The following is a 15,941-nucleotide window of genomic DNA, read 5'->3' on the forward strand; positions in this document are numbered from 1 at the left end:
GGATTTGGGGATTTTTGAGTTTTTTTTCATTTGTGATAAGGACATTTTGGCTGTCTGAAGCTGAATCAAGTGGAATTTAAATGCAAATATCTGGCTCACATCACTGCCTTTTCTCATCCTTTTTCTCCCTTAATTTGGAATGTCCACCTTTTAGCCAAATTCATCATTGACTTACATCCCAAATTAAAGTCAGTGGATTGCAAATATGCAGATAAGTTGCTTGATAGTCCTGCTGGAATAACAAGCTTGTTCAGGCTATGTAAAAATACAGTTCGTAGCATGAAAGAGCCATGCATTTTCACTGGAATATATAGAGAAGTTTTTGCCTGAATTACAGGCAAGTAGTATAAAAAGAGAAGTTGTTATATTTTTATTATCATTTAGGTATGGTATGACACAACATAGTAGTGTTTAATGTATACTACTCAACACGTGTTAACCAACTTCAAATTCTAGCATGGAAAGCTGCACAATGTTTATGTCAGAACACAAATATTTTTATTATATCTGTTTTACCCTATGAAACCAGTGCCACAGTAGATTAGATTTTCACCTAGGTTTCAGTACATCTCTGCTGGAATTACAGATGTTGCTTTATTACTCAAATTGGTTTCCTAAACTTTGGCATACCCTAAGGGCTTGTCTACACCAGCAAGTGACTATGATGTAACTTCCTTGCTCGGGGTGTGAAAAGCACCTCCCCCAAGTGCAGCAAGATCTGCCACATTAAAGCCCTAGAGTAAATAGGCTTCCAGCACTGGTAACTACTCCCTCATGGAAATGGTTTACCTACAGCACTGGGAGAGCATTCTCCCAGCACTGGCGTTGTGACCACTGTGTTGCATTAAAGCTCTGTGGTGGCAAAGCTTTAATTTTGGAAGTGTAGACAGAGCCTAAGGAGAGCCAATTTTTTTCAAGTTTGGACCTAAAAAGTTCCCATCTGGTTTTGGGAAGAAGGGGCTTTCAAAATCAGGGGGGTCGTTTCAAAAGGCCCCCGGCTACACGGGCAGTGTGAGTTTCGAAGCGCATGCAGCTGCCATTATGCTAATGAGATGCTGCATATTCATGCAAGTGCCTCATTAGCATGTTCCAAAGTGACACATTACCATAGGAGGGGCTAGTATGGCCACAGCCAAAGAGAATGGGAAGATGACAAGGGGCAGTGGAACATCTAAGTAATTGTTCTTCACCACAGGCCTGACAGTGTTGGCAAAGGTGGAAAACGGTGAATTTCATGTCACAAAAAGAATCAAACAGGACTGAGCTGAGCAAAACTAAATGGAGCTCTTGAATAGTATCCTCTGTTCTTTACAGCATGCAATGTTTGGTATCTGAACTCTGTGGAAATGGAGTCCCTCACTGGCTATCAGGCCGTGCAGAAAGCCTTGAGCATGACGCTGATGCAAGATCCTCCTCCGATCTCTACTGTTGTCCATTTCAAGGTGTCTGCTCAGGGGATTACACTGACAGACAATCAAAGGAAGTAAGTGGAATGGGGTTTTCAGCACTGACTAGACATGGCTGTTAGAGTGACCAGAAAGCAAGTGTAAAAAACTGCCTTGGAGTGGTGGGTACAAGGTGCCTACATAACACAGAGCCCCAAATATTGGGACTGTCCCTATACAAGAGGGACATCTAGTCACCCCACCTGCAGTACACTACTTCCACAGCAGTTTTATTATTCTTTCTTATCCCTTTCTACAGTCTCCGCATGGCTCACTGGCTAATAGCACTGTTTCTTACATCTAAATAAGCAAAGAGTCAAGTTCCACCTCAGATAGGTGGACACAGATAGTGTGACACTGAGCTATTCATACTTCATCCAAACAGCACCTTCCACATCCCCATGGAAATTCCACAGGTGGAATTTAATGATCGTGTAACGTTTTCTAAGAACAGACAGGAACATTTATAAGAGTGCGAGTGCTGGAATCTAGTCCTCTTACCACTGTCCACTCCTTGCTCCAGATGAAGCCATGAGCAAAGACCCAGTGTGCAGGGCTGGCAGCAGAGCCCCTGCTGCATGAGGCAGCAGCCAGGAGCCCAGGGGTGCTACAGCACCCCCATCACTCCTAGTTCCCAGGTCTATGGTTGTGGAGCAGCACTGGATTAAATAGACACTGTACCATTGTTATTTGGGACATTGCTTTGGGGTGCTTAGTACATGCAAACTGTTGTATTAAAAATTACGTTAACTTGCTGAATACTACTATGGTTCCTGCAGAGTCTGTAAACTTTCCCATATATTTTAAAACTTGTTCATTAAGATGGAAAGATCATTTAAAATTAAAAGTCAAACCCAGACCCACTGATTTCACTGAATTTGTAGGGCCAACACATAAGCTGCAGTTCTTTGAGTGATTGCTCATGTGCATTCCAGTTTGGGTGTGCGCCAAGCACATGCCCGGTTGCTGGAAGCTTTTTGCCCTAGCCGGTAGCCCTAGGGTCGGTACAGCGCCCCCTGGAGTGGCGCCTGTATGGCCACCCATATATGCACTGCCCGCCCCGCTCCCCACTCAGTTCCTTCTCGCTGCGCTGTCAGTTGCTGGAGCTCCCTCATTGTTGAGAGTTCACTGGTAGCTTTTATTGTTTTAATTAGTTGTAAATAGTTTAGACAGTTATCTTCATAGGTAAATTGTTCCTCTTAGCACCTAGTGAGCCGAGGTGGGTCTTTAACCCCCTCGGCACCAGGTGATGCCTGGCTCCCTGGGGTTTAAAAACTGTTCAGAATATGGTGAACGTGTGCCCAAAAGTGACCCGCATAGAGCATGTTTGAGTTGCCTCGGTGAGAGTCACCTCCAGGAGCGCTGCTCTATTGGCAAGGCCTTCAAGCCCAGGACTTTAAAAGGTAGAGTTCAGTGGCTGAAAGTTCTTCTAATGGAATCAGCCTTGCGCCTGGACATTTCCACAGCAGGAACTCAGAGTGCTGCATTGTTGGTGCAGAGCGCTCTGGCACCGTCAGTGCCGTCAGAAAGTTCCTGTCACCAAGAGCAGGACTCGGCGACTAGCACCTCCTGGAGCCATAAGAGTCAGTCCCCGGTGCCTCATAAAAAGAGAAGTTGGGACCAGGGTCAATCCCAGGAGAGGAGAAGGTGAAGACAAGCTTCGGGGGAGTCCGCCAGATCGCACTGTGACCGGGATCGTGAAGTGCAGGCGTCGACTCCAGCACGAGGTAGGAGCCCGCGCTCTCCCAGGCTGCCCTCGATGCGGGAGGCCTTTAGCGCTGCGCAAGGTCTCCTGCAAATTATGGTGCTGTTACAGATGCCTCACTGGGAGCCTTCATCGGCCCTGCTCCAAGCGCCTAGTCAGGCTATAGGGACCCCAGCACGGTTCCTTACCCCAGTGAGACCCCAACAAACGGTGACCTCCCTCGGTGCTGTGCAGACAGTGAAGAGTGTGCAGGAACCGGCGGGTGCTATGGGACCCTTGGCATCACCTTGGTCGTCGGCATCAGGGTCCGTGTCGGAGTTGGACTCATTTTACTCCAGCTCGGCTTGGAGCAGGAGTATGAGGTCATCCCGACACAGCGGGCACCAACACCACTCCCGACGCCCCTTAGAAGGTGCGTGGCAAAGGCCCCACCAAGGGGCACCACAGTGGCCCTTCTGGACCCCATGGGCGATCCATGAGGCACAGGGGCAGGATGCAAGACTCCCATTTAGGGCACCTGGCACCCCTCAGATGCCGAGATCGGCACTGACCACTGCTCTGGGAGCCCCGCCGAGAGAGCAAGTGGAGTCATTGGCACCGGCACCGACAACAGCATCAACATCGGCACCAGTGCAGCTGGAGGTGACCCAAGCGTGGGTACCGCTCCTGCAGGCACCGGGAACTGTGGTGCAGTGGGCACCGGCACCGACAGAACCGGTGCCATCCCAGGTGCAGAGTGGCGCCAATCTCATGGCATGGTACCAGAGACCACTAGGGGCCCCTTCACCCCAGGCACTGAGCACAGTACCACAGACTACGGTGCTGAGGACTCAAATGGAAGTGCCAGAGCCCCCTGCGTTGGTGGGCTTGGAGTGCATGATGCCCTCATCTTCGTCCTCCCCAGATGAGGTGTTAGCTGGATCCTCTGCATCCCCAGTACTGGAAGATGGAAGGGCGTGCCAGCAACTGTTGAGAAGGGTGGCCCAGAGTCTGGGAGTGCAGGCGGAAGAGGTCAGGGATGAAATAGACCCTGTTACAAACATCCTCTTAACGTCTGGACCATTCAGAGTGGCACTGCCCATTATAAAGGCAATTGCTAACGCAGCCAAGACAGTGTGGCAAACCCCAGCCTCAGCCTTGCCCACAGCTAGGAAAATGAATGCTGGTATTTTGTCCGGCCCAGGGAAATGAATATCTGTTCACCCATCCTCCCCCGACTCTCTTATCGTGGATGCTGTGAACAATAGGGAGAGACGGGGGTTCAGGGGCCCTCTCCTAAATACAAAGACGCCAAAAGACTAGACCTGTACAGTAGGAAAGTTTACTCTACTTACAGGTGGCTTACAGTTGAGAATCACTAACCAGCAGACCATGGTTAGCAGATATGCGTACAATACGGCCACCTCCATGGACCATTTCACTGAACTACTCCCGCCAGACGCCAAGTTGGAATTTACAGGTCTGGTAGCGGAGCAGAGACTCATATCTAGAGCAGCACTGCAGGCACCCTAGGGTCATGGCCTTGGGTATAGCCATCAGAAGGGGGACATGGCTTCAGATCTCAGGACTCTCACAGGAGGTTCAGCAGTCCATTCAGGACCTCCCTTTTGAGGGCCCCTCCTTATTCTCAGAAAAAAGAGACAAGAGCCTTCATAGCATGAAGGACTCACGAACCACTCTACATTTCCTGGGTCTATACACACCGACGACCCAGAGAAGGCGTTTTACCCTGAGGCCCCAGTTCAGACAGTTCCCACAACAACAAAGGGATGGGAACAGGAGAAGGGGCCATCGTAATAGGAGGTGTCAGGGTCGACAGACACAGGACCAGGGCCACCCAAAACCCCCACCGGGGTCTAAACACCAATTTTGATGGGGCGATCGGGAGCGACACACCAGCCACCTCCACAGTTCCAGCTCAGTGCTTATTTTGATTTCGCCTATCCTCATTCTAGCATGCATGGTGCAGCATCACTTCGGACCAGTGGGTCCTCCGCACTGTAGAAAAGAGATATGCCATCCAATTTTCTTCCTACCCCCCTTCACAACCTCCTTCCCCGTCCCTCTTCAGGGATCCCTCTCACAAGATAGTTCTCAGACAGGAGTTAGGAACCCTCCTCCTAGCGGCTATAGAGGAACTTCCCCAGGAATTCCAGGGACAGGGATTTTATTCCCACTATTTCCTAATTCCAAAAGTGAAAGGGGGGCTATGGCCAATCTTGGACCTGCGAAACCTGAACAAATTTGTAAAAAGATAACGTTTCGTATGATATCCCTGGGCATGATTATCCCCATGCTGAAACGAGGGGACTGGTTTGCCACTCTCAGCTTACAAGACGCGTATTTCCATATATCAATTTATCCACCTCACAGGAGGTTCCTCCATTTTGTACTAGGGAAGGACCATTATCAGTTCACAGTCCTTCCGTTCAGACTCTCCTCAACCCCAAGAGTCTTTCCCAAATGTATGTCAGTAGTGGCAGCCTTCTTACACAGGCAGTGAGTGCATCTCTTCCCTGACCTAGATGACTGGCTGATCAGAGGTTGGTCACAGAGACAGGTGTCGAGATATGTACAGCTGATCAGGAAAACGTTTGACACGTTAGGTCTCCTAGTAAATGAGGTGAAGTCTGTGCTAGCCCCAACTCTAGTCATGGAGTTTGTGGGTGCACGCCTAGATGCAGAACAAGCCAGGGCCTTTCTGCCACAGAGCAGGGTCCAAGCTATGGCGTCTTGTATCCAAGGCCTAATAAGGTTCCCAACCTCAATGGCCAGGGGATGCCTCAGACTGTTGGGCCACATGGCAGCATGCACATTCGTAGTCCAGCGTGCCAGGTTACAAATGTGCCCCTTTCAGCTGTGGCTCACCTCAATGTACAGACCTGTCAGGGACAACATAGACAAGTTAGTCACAGTCCCCACACAAGTGTTGGTGGCACTACACCGGTGGCTAGAAGCCAGGTCGGCCTGCACGGGAGTACCCTTCAATCCCCCGCAACCCTGCCTCTCCCTTGTCAGACACCTCGGACCTGGGCGGGGGGGCACACTTGGGGGGCCGCCAGACGCAGGCCCTGCGGAGCAAGACCGACGCTCAGCTCCACATAAGCGTGCAGGAGCTCAGAGCATTTCGGCTGATGTGCGAAGTGTTTCGGAATGAACTGAAGGGGCAGTGTGTCACAGTCAGCACAGACGATACTACGGCAGTGTACTATATAAACAAACAAGGGGGTGCGCGCTCATTGCCCCTGTGTCCAGAGGCCCTCGCACTTTGGGATTTCTGCATCCAGCACCAGATTTTCCTGGGGGCATTCTACCTGCCTGGGGCTCACAACTCCCTAGCAGCCCGTGTCAGCAGATCCTTCATGGACCACAAGTGGTCATTACACACTGAAGTACTGAATTCAATTTTCCAGAGGTGGGGACGTCCGCAGGTAGACCTCTTTGCTACTCATCTCAATGCAAAGTGCAGGACGTTCTGCTCTTACCAGAACCGAAGTCCAGGCTCTTGGGCAGAAGCCTTCAGCATTCGTTGGCTGGGCCCATTACTGTACGCCTTCCCACCAATACCGCTCATCCACCGAACGCTGTTGAAAATTCAGTCAGACCGAGCATCAGCTATCCTGGTGGCCCCAGCCTGGGCTTGACAACACTGGTACTCCACCCTCTTGGAGATGTCCACTCACACCCCGGAGGTGCTTCTGCTGACCCAGGAGGAGGGGAGACTGCAGCATCCCAATCTCCAGGCGGTGCATCTCACACCATGGAGGCTCCATGGCTGAGACCGGTTGAGCTGGCCTGCTCCGAACCTGTCAGGGAAGTATTGCTGAAGAGCAAGAAACCCTCTACAAGGGTAGCATATGTAGCCAAATGGAAAAGGTTTACCATTTGGGCCACTCAAAAGGGGATGTCCCTGGGAGAGGCCCCAGTACCATGTATCCTAGACTACTTGCTGGCTCTAAGCCAGACGGGTTGTCACTACCCTCCCTAAAAGTGCACTTGGCAGCCATTTTGGCGTTTCACCCGGGGGACGGGAGGTCCTCCGTCTTCTCAGACCCGGTGGCAAAAAGGTTCATGAGGGGAATGGAAAGAGTCAGACCACAGGTTTGGGGCCCCCTGCCAACATGGGACCTTAATTTGGTTTTGTCGAGGCTGATGGCTCCCCCATTTGAACCTCTCGCCTCCTGTTCTATGTTGTTCCTTACCTACAAGGTGGCATTCCTGGTGGCCATTACCTCAGCCAGAAGGGTGTCAGAGCCAAGGGCCCTGACAGTGGACCCACTTTATATGGTGTTCCACAAAGACAAGGTCAGGCTGAGACCCCACCTGGCATTTCTCCCCTTTTCACACACCAAACATGACCTTACCGGCGTTTTACCCAAGCCCCATGCCTCCCCCAGTGAGCAGAGTCTATGCACCTTGGATATCTGGAGCGCACTGGTCTTCTGTATGGACAGGACCAAACCCTTCTGGAAGTCGCATCAATTGTTTGTTGCAGTGGCAGACAGGATGAAGGGGCACTCAGTCTCCTCAGCGGATCTCCTCCTGGATAGTGGCCTGTATCAGTGAGTCTTACAAACTGGCGGGGTTCCCCCTCTGCCGATCAGGGCTCACTCCCCTAGGGCACAGGCGTCTTCTGTGGCGTTGTTGGCCAAGGTTCCTATCCAGGACATCTGCAGGACAGCCACTTGGTCCTCCATTCGCAGGTTCGCATCTCATTACGCAGTTACGCAGCACGCACGGGAAGATGCTGCAGTGGGCAGAGCTGTCCTGCACTCCTTTCGGGGCTCCGACTCCGCATCCTAGACGTTGGTTTTCATTCACCCAAATTGGAATGCCCATGAGCAATGACTCGAAGAAGAGCAGACAGTTACCGGTTCTGTAACTGGTGTTCTTCAAGATGTGTTGCTCATGTCCATTCCAAAACCCTCCTGCCTTCCCCTCTGTCAGAGTAGCCAGCAAGAAGGAACTGAGCGGGGGCAGGTTGGGCGGTGCATATATGGGTGGCCATACGGGCGCCACTCCAGGGGGCGCCACACTGATCCTAGGGCTACCAGCTAGGGCAAAAAGCTTCCGGCAACTGGTCATGCGCTCGGCACACACCCAAATTGGAATGGACGTGAGCAACACATCTCGAAGAACACCAGTTACAGGACAGGTAACTGTCTTTTTTCAAATAGGAGTAGCTAACTTTAGATATCTAAGAGAGACTGATTTTCAGAAGTGCACGCTCTCACATTTCCTGTTTAGGTATCCCACTTCAGACACACAAATTGTACATTGGAAGGGAATTTTCTGTCTCTTTATCACCATTCTAAGCTATTGGGAAAACAAATATGGGTTTGTGCTTTTTGTTGCAATGAGATACTTCCTTGTCTCAACCTGTCACTCTGGCAGATTGAGGATTGATTTCAGCTAATATGTAGAAGCCAAAAAGGAAACCATACTGCTATTAAACTGAAAAAAATATGTGATTATTAGGTTCCATCCTTGTGTTACTGATCCTTTTGTTGCTGAGACTTTTAAATGCGCCAGTGGTTAAACCTTAGTGTGCTTCATAAATAGAAATGTAACCATGAGCCTTATTTCTGTACTATTTCCAAGCTTCTGAGCACTTCTCTAAAGGTGTTGCAATTGCTGTTGAAGAAAATGCATGTTAGAGGCATTCAACAGTGCTCTTATCTTGGAAAGATTAACGCTTAAGATTGGCCCTAATGTAACATTTGAGGACATATTTTCCAAAGCCACCAACATGCAGCAACTCCAATAGTAACAAAGTCCTGGGTGCTGAACACTTCTGAAAGTCTGGTTACTTGTGTTGGTATCATAATGGCAGGTGAGCTTTTGGCAGTCTGGTCCAGGGAGTTGAGTCTATTTTATGAGTCCTTTCAGAGTTGTAAAAATGCTTAAAATATCTTTTTTCTCTTCTATTAGACTCTTTTTCCGAAGACATTATCCAGTCAACACTGTTATTTTCTGTGCTTTGGATCCACAGGACAGAAAGTAAGGACAATGAATGCTGTTTCTAATAGCTGTTGTTGCTGATGTTGATCTGTAAGAAACTAATGCTTTTTTTTTCTTTGTATTTTGTACCTCTTGCTATTTTCCCCACTTCATGCAACAAGATGGATGAAAGAGGGACCTTCAGCAAAGTAAGTTGATAGTGATCCTAGTCTGTGTATTTATGAAGTTATTTGGTATCTCAACTAAGAACAGCTTTTTAGCTTAGGAGTATACTTCAAACTTAAAGTTGTGTTTTAAGTTTTCTCTGAAGTTCCCAGACTCCTAATTTAATCATTAATATATGTAAATATATTCCACTATGTATATATAATGTGTGTTGCACTACTGGAGACTAGAGCATAAAATACCTTAAGGTGGAAATAATGTACCCATGTTGGATAGGGTATCATGTTGAGGAAGAGTAGCTTCAACTTGGAATAGTTCAGTGGATTCTAAGTTTAAAATTATGGTTGTAGGTAATTTGAGGCAAGGCTAATGTTGTTATATTACAATAAATACCGCTGTTTGACTGTTTTCCCTGCTCCATATGTACACACACAGTCTCACACACTTTCTCTGCTGTGCTGAAAATGTTGAAGTGCCATTAGCCACACTTTTACCTTGCAGCAGACAGTCTTGTTGGTACTTACCATGGCTGTGGCCAAGTCTCCTGTGGTCCCATAAAGTTTGTTTACAGCTACCAGTCCTGTCTCTCAGTGTTCTATGCTGTTATTTAGCTGTTATTTACCTGTAAGCATCTTCTAAGAGCCCAGTAAGCAGTGGAAGTGTTTGGTAATGTACTAGACACTACTGATCTCTCATAGTATGGCAAATTCTTTTGTCCAGCACTGGTCAGGTCACGCGGATGCTGGATGAGAGAGGTTCAACCTGTAGCATGACAAAACTAGGTATATTTACTAGAAACCTGTAGTAAAGTACTTTCTTTGTGAAACAGTACTTTTTTGGAGGAGAAACGCAAACTTTTGCCTTATGACATAAGATACCTTCCATTCTCTACCATGCTTTTGTTTTTGCCTCTTGCAGAGTGTTTGGATTTGTTGCAAGGAAGCAAGGCAGTGGTACGGATAACGTGTGCCACCTGTTTGCAGAACATGATCCAGAGCAGCCTGCCAGTGCCATTGTGAACTTTGTATCAAAGGTAATGATTGGTTCCCAGAAGAAAATCTAAAGCCTTCCTGGCCATTGGTCCAGAGCTCTTCACTGACTTGAGGGAATGCAACATGGAAGAAAAAGCGTTCTTGGGAGTTTGCAGCTACATTATCTGAACCTAACCATTCCTAAGAAGAAGAACAGAGAATGTTCCATCTGCATAACGTTACAAAATAGATGGATCCTTTCTTTGAAGATGCCCCTGACCTAACAAGGCCATTCATTTTTTTTTTTAATCAAAAGGCAAAATTATGATTGAATGCCATTGGATGCAAACAAAACCCACATAATCCATATCTGAATTAAACAGAGAAAAGAGACTTTGCAGTGCAGGATTTTTATTATATTTTGACACACCGTTTTCCATCATGTATCAGAAAAAGAAATATACTTCCACTCATTAGATTACGCTTTTTTTTCTGCAGGAAAAATTATTAGAACCACATGCATTTTCTTACTTAGGCACTTGCCACAGTTGCATCAGTGGTAGCTATAGCCCTGCTAAACTGATGCTCTTAAAAGAGTGGTCATTTGTCATGAACCATTTGCTCTTCCCTTCATCTTTAGATGATAATGATGGGAGTTAAGATTGAGAAGGGGGAAGATGTATGTTAGGAGAAGGTTAGTGGAGGTTGATTTTTTTTAAGGAAAAAATGGATGGATTTTTTAGGGAGATTATTCCATGTTTAGTATTTAAAAAGGTTGTGTTTATTTAGCTTGTATAATTTTAAATGGGAGGGAGATGACCATAGAGATCTGTGTGGAGAAAGTTTGATGTTTTCTGTTCACGGTATTTTTGTTGTTATTTTTATATGAAGAGTTAAGCAGGAAAGATGCTGTATTTTAATAATCAAATGATAAAAATGAGGGAAAAGCAAAGAAGAAATGATTTTATATAATTTATATTTTTGCCTCTGCCAGATTATTTATAGTAGACATAAAATCTTGATATATTATATGAGTGTTCTTATAGTGAAGCCATTCTTGAGCTTTGCCTTTTAGTTTTATTTTGCAAACGTATAGTGTCACATGTGCCTTACTACAGAATAGACTTTTTTACATTTAAACTCTTGTTTTACAGTATTAAAACATTTCCAAGCCCATGTTTCTGAAATAATGTTGTTGACTCTGAAATTGGTCCTCCCTCCCCATAGTTTCTTACACACACAGGTTATTTTTGACAGATTTTTTAATGAAAGATGAGATTTTGGTTTTTTTTTTTGTTTGTTTTCATTTTTTATGGATTGACACTAAATTTTGTAGGTGAATTTTTAAATAATTTTTGAGTCCAGAAATCCAAAATGGGAAAGAATATTTTTATCACTCTGATCTGTGTCTAAGACAGTTTGTCAAACGTAACGGTCATATGACCAAATAAGCCAACATAGTGGCCTCTATATTGACTAAAATTAAATGTTACACTGTAGATAGTTTTATAACATATACTTTAAATTTGGTAGGTGACTTATAGTAATTTTCTGTGAGAGCAGTTGAACCCATTTAAAATCTATTCACCAAAGGGAACAGGATCAAGCTCATAAACAGCAATTGAAGTTACAGACAACTGATATTTCCAGTTGTCTGAGAGCTCAAACATTTTCACCTTTGGTTTGAGGGCCAAATATACACATAAGTGACCTGAGGTGTAAAACTTTGCAGGGTTCTATGCACATGGTTACAAAAGACAGCGACAGAGACATTCCTATCTTAAGGCTTAAATTGCTTTGGTCTCATTTTACCAGACAATAATTAGGAGGGATAGGAAAACTTATAGGGTTGGATTGAATAGCAACTTCCCACCTACCCTGATCCAAAACCTATCCTCCCATACAAGTTGTTCTATCTTTTATTAGCAGCTTCCTTTTTTAGAATGAGAAGAACCACAGGCAACTTAAGCAGGAGTCAAAGACAAAATTTGTTACCAAATAATTTGTATATCTCTAAATCCAGTGTAAATAATTTATACTTTTGTATGGGTCTTGGGGCAAGATTACAAATTAATGTATTTGGACCTGGAAGTGGCTTAAATTAATGACAGTGGACATTATATATAGGTAGGTTAGGCAGTTCAAAGCATAGCTACAATTGAAGCAACAACGGCAAGTGCCTCTGATTTGTACCAAATATTTTCAGTCTTCCACCAAACAGGTTGATTAATCAAACCGTGCTTATGTACTACCTAAAAAGAATGCAGTGAGATAATTTATTTGGTAACCTTCATCCCTTTGTCAAACGCTGGGACCAGTTACCCAAGGAGCAGTTCTGGTTGGTTCCATTAGAATAAACAAACTGGTCTCTGTTGTTTAATGAGGATCTCTTTTGGTTTCCTTTGGAGGACCAACAACATCAGGAACCAGAAGGCTAATAGATCCATTATTTGGTTCCAAAATCTGGCTGGCTAGTTGGAATTGACTGAATATTCTCAATAAAATTTCTCCTACAGTTCAGCTCAAGCTTCTTCACTGGGGACATCAGTAGAGTCACACCTACAGTCTGTCAAACCCCATTTGTGAACTATGGCTCTCAGATTCTTTCTAGTTCTGTGCAAGATCAGTAAGGTTCAAGTATGTCTTTAAACAAGCTGATGTTAGCCATTGAGCAACCTTGGGCTTCGCTCCGGTGAGGATGGAAAGTTTATTTCCAGTAGACAGGCTTTGCCACTGTGAGTTTTAGTCTGCATTCCTTGTGCATTCTAAAGGCCTGCTGAATATGGTGGGCTGTTAGGAGCACTAGGAATTCAGGTCTGGGCTCTTCATGGTGCTTACTTGGGAACTTTTAGGTTGTGCTTAATGATGGGAAGGAAGCTGCCATTGGTACAAAAAGACTCTTTCTATTGTGTGTTCCTCTTTATGATATATTACCACGTTTTGTTTTCATATGGAATATATCTAAAACACAGGGCAAAATAATACAGTAAATATTATTGTGTAGTACATACATAAACAGATTCATACAACTTTGGCTTATGGTAAATACCTGACTAAATAGTTCAGCAGTTTCCTTCTAAGGATTTTGGTAGATTTGTATATGCAGTCTCATAAGTAATGCCAGCAAGTTGCCACATGTATTTACCCACGCTCCCATTAGCCTGCTTACTAAATGTGCTACTATAATCTTACCGTGTTAAGCTACATACAAGCTGAAAGCCATGTTTTTAAAGTTAAAGGGTTTTAATTAAACAGTTTCCATGTATCCAACGGAATCCAAACAATTTTAATGTTTCCTCCTCCGCCTTACCTATTAGTGAATATTTTTGCCTTTTTCTTGAAACTGTAAAAAAACAAAAAGTATCCAGTATGTAAATGAATGTTCTATAAGTTCTTTGTATAGTCATTTTCTCTGCTCTTTAAATATCACTTCTATTCAGATTATAATAAAATTATGAATACGAAATCTCACAGCAGAGTTTGAAAATGCTCTGTTTTGAAGTGACAGAATAGCCTTCCTCGGGTGACATACATCACGCTACTCTGACTTACGGGCATTTTGAGCCAAGATTTTGTGTCCTCTCTTACAGTGTAACTCCCAGTCAAAGCTGTTACTGTGATGTAGAACCTGTGCCAAAGAAAACTGTAGCCTATTGAGACACTTGCTTATCCACCTAACACTGTGGATTGGGGTTTTCAAACTATTCAGTGCTAGCCTACTGCTATGCCTATTGAAATCAGGGGGAATTCTACCATTTACTTTAATGGGATTACAGACACCTGCTGCACCAATGAAAATCACAGCCGTAGTTTCACACTTCATGGCCTTTCTATGCTACAGATGTCACTATACTGATAGTATATTGGAACACGGGAATCAAATTATAAACATTATGTCTGATCACAGAATCATAGAGCTGGAAGGGATCTTGGGAGGTCATCGAGTCCAGCTCCTGGCCCCAAGCAGGATCAACCCCTACTAAGTCATCCCAGCCATGACTATGTCAAGCCAGAACTTAAAACCTCTAGGCATAGATATTCCACCACCTCTCTAGGCAACGCATTCCAGTGCTTCACCACCCCCCTAGTGAAGTAGTTTTTCCTAATATCCAACCTACTCCTCTTCTTCTGTAACTTCAGACCATTACCTCTTGTTCTGCCGTCTGTCACCACGACACCATCTGATGGTGTCTAGTGCACTGATTAAGTAGAAAATTATACCTATTGCTTTTTTCTCTAATCAGATATATGCTGGACATGGGGAAATAAATGTGAGAGATATTTCTTCGGAATCCCCACTGCCCCCTAAAATAAACCAAAGGTAAACATGAAAGAGAGAATCGAAGAAAACACCATGAATGCTGAAAACAGGTGCTTCACTAAAAGTACAGTTTGGTGTAGCCCTTTTCTTTATAATAAACAAAGAATCCTGTATTATATGAAGATGCCAGTTACAAAGCACTATAGAGCTTCAGGCCAGTTGTTAGATTTGTTTGCCCTCTACACATTGCATTATTAGTAGAGTCTAGGAATTGCTCTTTATAAGATAATCATTATTTGAACTATCAAAACAAAAAGCAGTCAAGTAGCACTTTAAAGACTAGCAAAATAGTTTATTAGGTGAGCTTTCGTGGGACAGACCCACTTCTTCAGACCATAGCCAGACCAGAACAGACTCAATATTTAAGACACAGAGAACCAAAAACAGTAAGCAAGGAGGACAAATCAGAAAAAGATAATCAAGGTGAGCAAATCAGAGAGTGGAGGGGTGTGGGGGGGGGAAGCTCAAGAATTAGGTTGAATTGTCTGCATACTTGGCTCAATCTAATTCTTGAGCTTCCCCCCCACCCCTCCACTCTCTGATTTGCTCACCTTGATTATCTTTTTCTGATTTGTCCTCCTTGCTTACTGTTTTTGGTTCTCTGTGTCTTAAATATTGAGTCTGTTCTGGTCTGGATATGGTCTGAAGAAGTGGGTCTGTCCCGCGAAAGCTCACCTAATAAACTATTTTGCTAGTCTTTAAAGTGCTACTTGACTGCTTTTTGTTTTGATAGTGTATAGACTAGCACTGCTTACTCTCTGTCATTATTTGAACTATTCTGTACTCAGTAACTAAAGTGACCAGCTGACCTTCTGGGAAATATATGTATTTATTTAGTAGTTGTCTCATAATTTAAGAATCCAGGAAGCAGAATCTTTTGTTACCTTATTTCTGAGCCAGTAAAAAAAATTGTTGATAATGACCTTTCCATGGGTAAGAGAACGGAGGGAAATTTTCATTTAGTGCAGATGATTGTTGTTCAACATTAAGGAGAGATGTGAAGTGTAGGGATAAGGGCTTTGGGAATTGATCATGAAAGGTCTTTGTTAACATTAACCAGACCACTTCATGGACAATAGCTTGACCTGCATAATTTTGTCTTTGAAAGCACAATCAAAAGAAATTCAAAACCTTTCTTTGTCATGAGAGTTCAGTGAATTTTGAAAAGGCCCTGAGTGAATGGCTGGGTTATTAAGAAGCTCACAGGCTGCTTCTGTGCAAGCTGAAGAGAATTTGGAGGAGAGCAGTGGTTCTCAAACTGTGGGTCGGGACCTTCAAGTGGGTCACGACCCTGTTTTAATGAGGTTGCCAAGGCTGATGTTAGATGTGCTGGGGCCCAGGACCAAAGCCAGATCCACACTGTCTATGGCTGA

The 15,941-nt window shown here is 44.8% G+C and overlaps 1 protein-coding gene across 9 annotated transcripts in view; it reads left to right on the plus strand.

Moving 5' to 3' along the window:
• TNS3 (tensin 3) overlaps positions 1–13,718 on the plus strand; it is a 376,357-nt gene extending 362,639 nt beyond the window's left edge. For all 9 annotated transcript variants that reach the window (XM_074988033.1, XM_074988034.1, XM_074988039.1 and 6 more), the window contains 4 exons: positions 1,315–1,483; positions 9,082–9,150; positions 9,273–9,299; positions 10,195–13,718. In XM_074988033.1, the coding sequence (XP_074844134.1) occupies positions 1,315–1,483; positions 9,082–9,150; positions 9,273–9,299; positions 10,195–10,339 (410 nt within the window). In that variant the 3' untranslated portion in view covers positions 10,340–13,718. The remainder of the gene's footprint in view (positions 1–1,314; positions 1,484–9,081; positions 9,151–9,272; positions 9,300–10,194) is intronic.
• Positions 13,719–15,941: the final 2,223 nt, after the last annotated feature.

The sequence above is a fragment of the Carettochelys insculpta genome, chromosome 2 (assembly GCF_033958435.1).
Source record: "Carettochelys insculpta isolate YL-2023 chromosome 2, ASM3395843v1, whole genome shotgun sequence".
Classification (NCBI taxonomy): Eukaryota; Metazoa; Chordata; order Testudines; family Carettochelyidae; genus Carettochelys; species Carettochelys insculpta.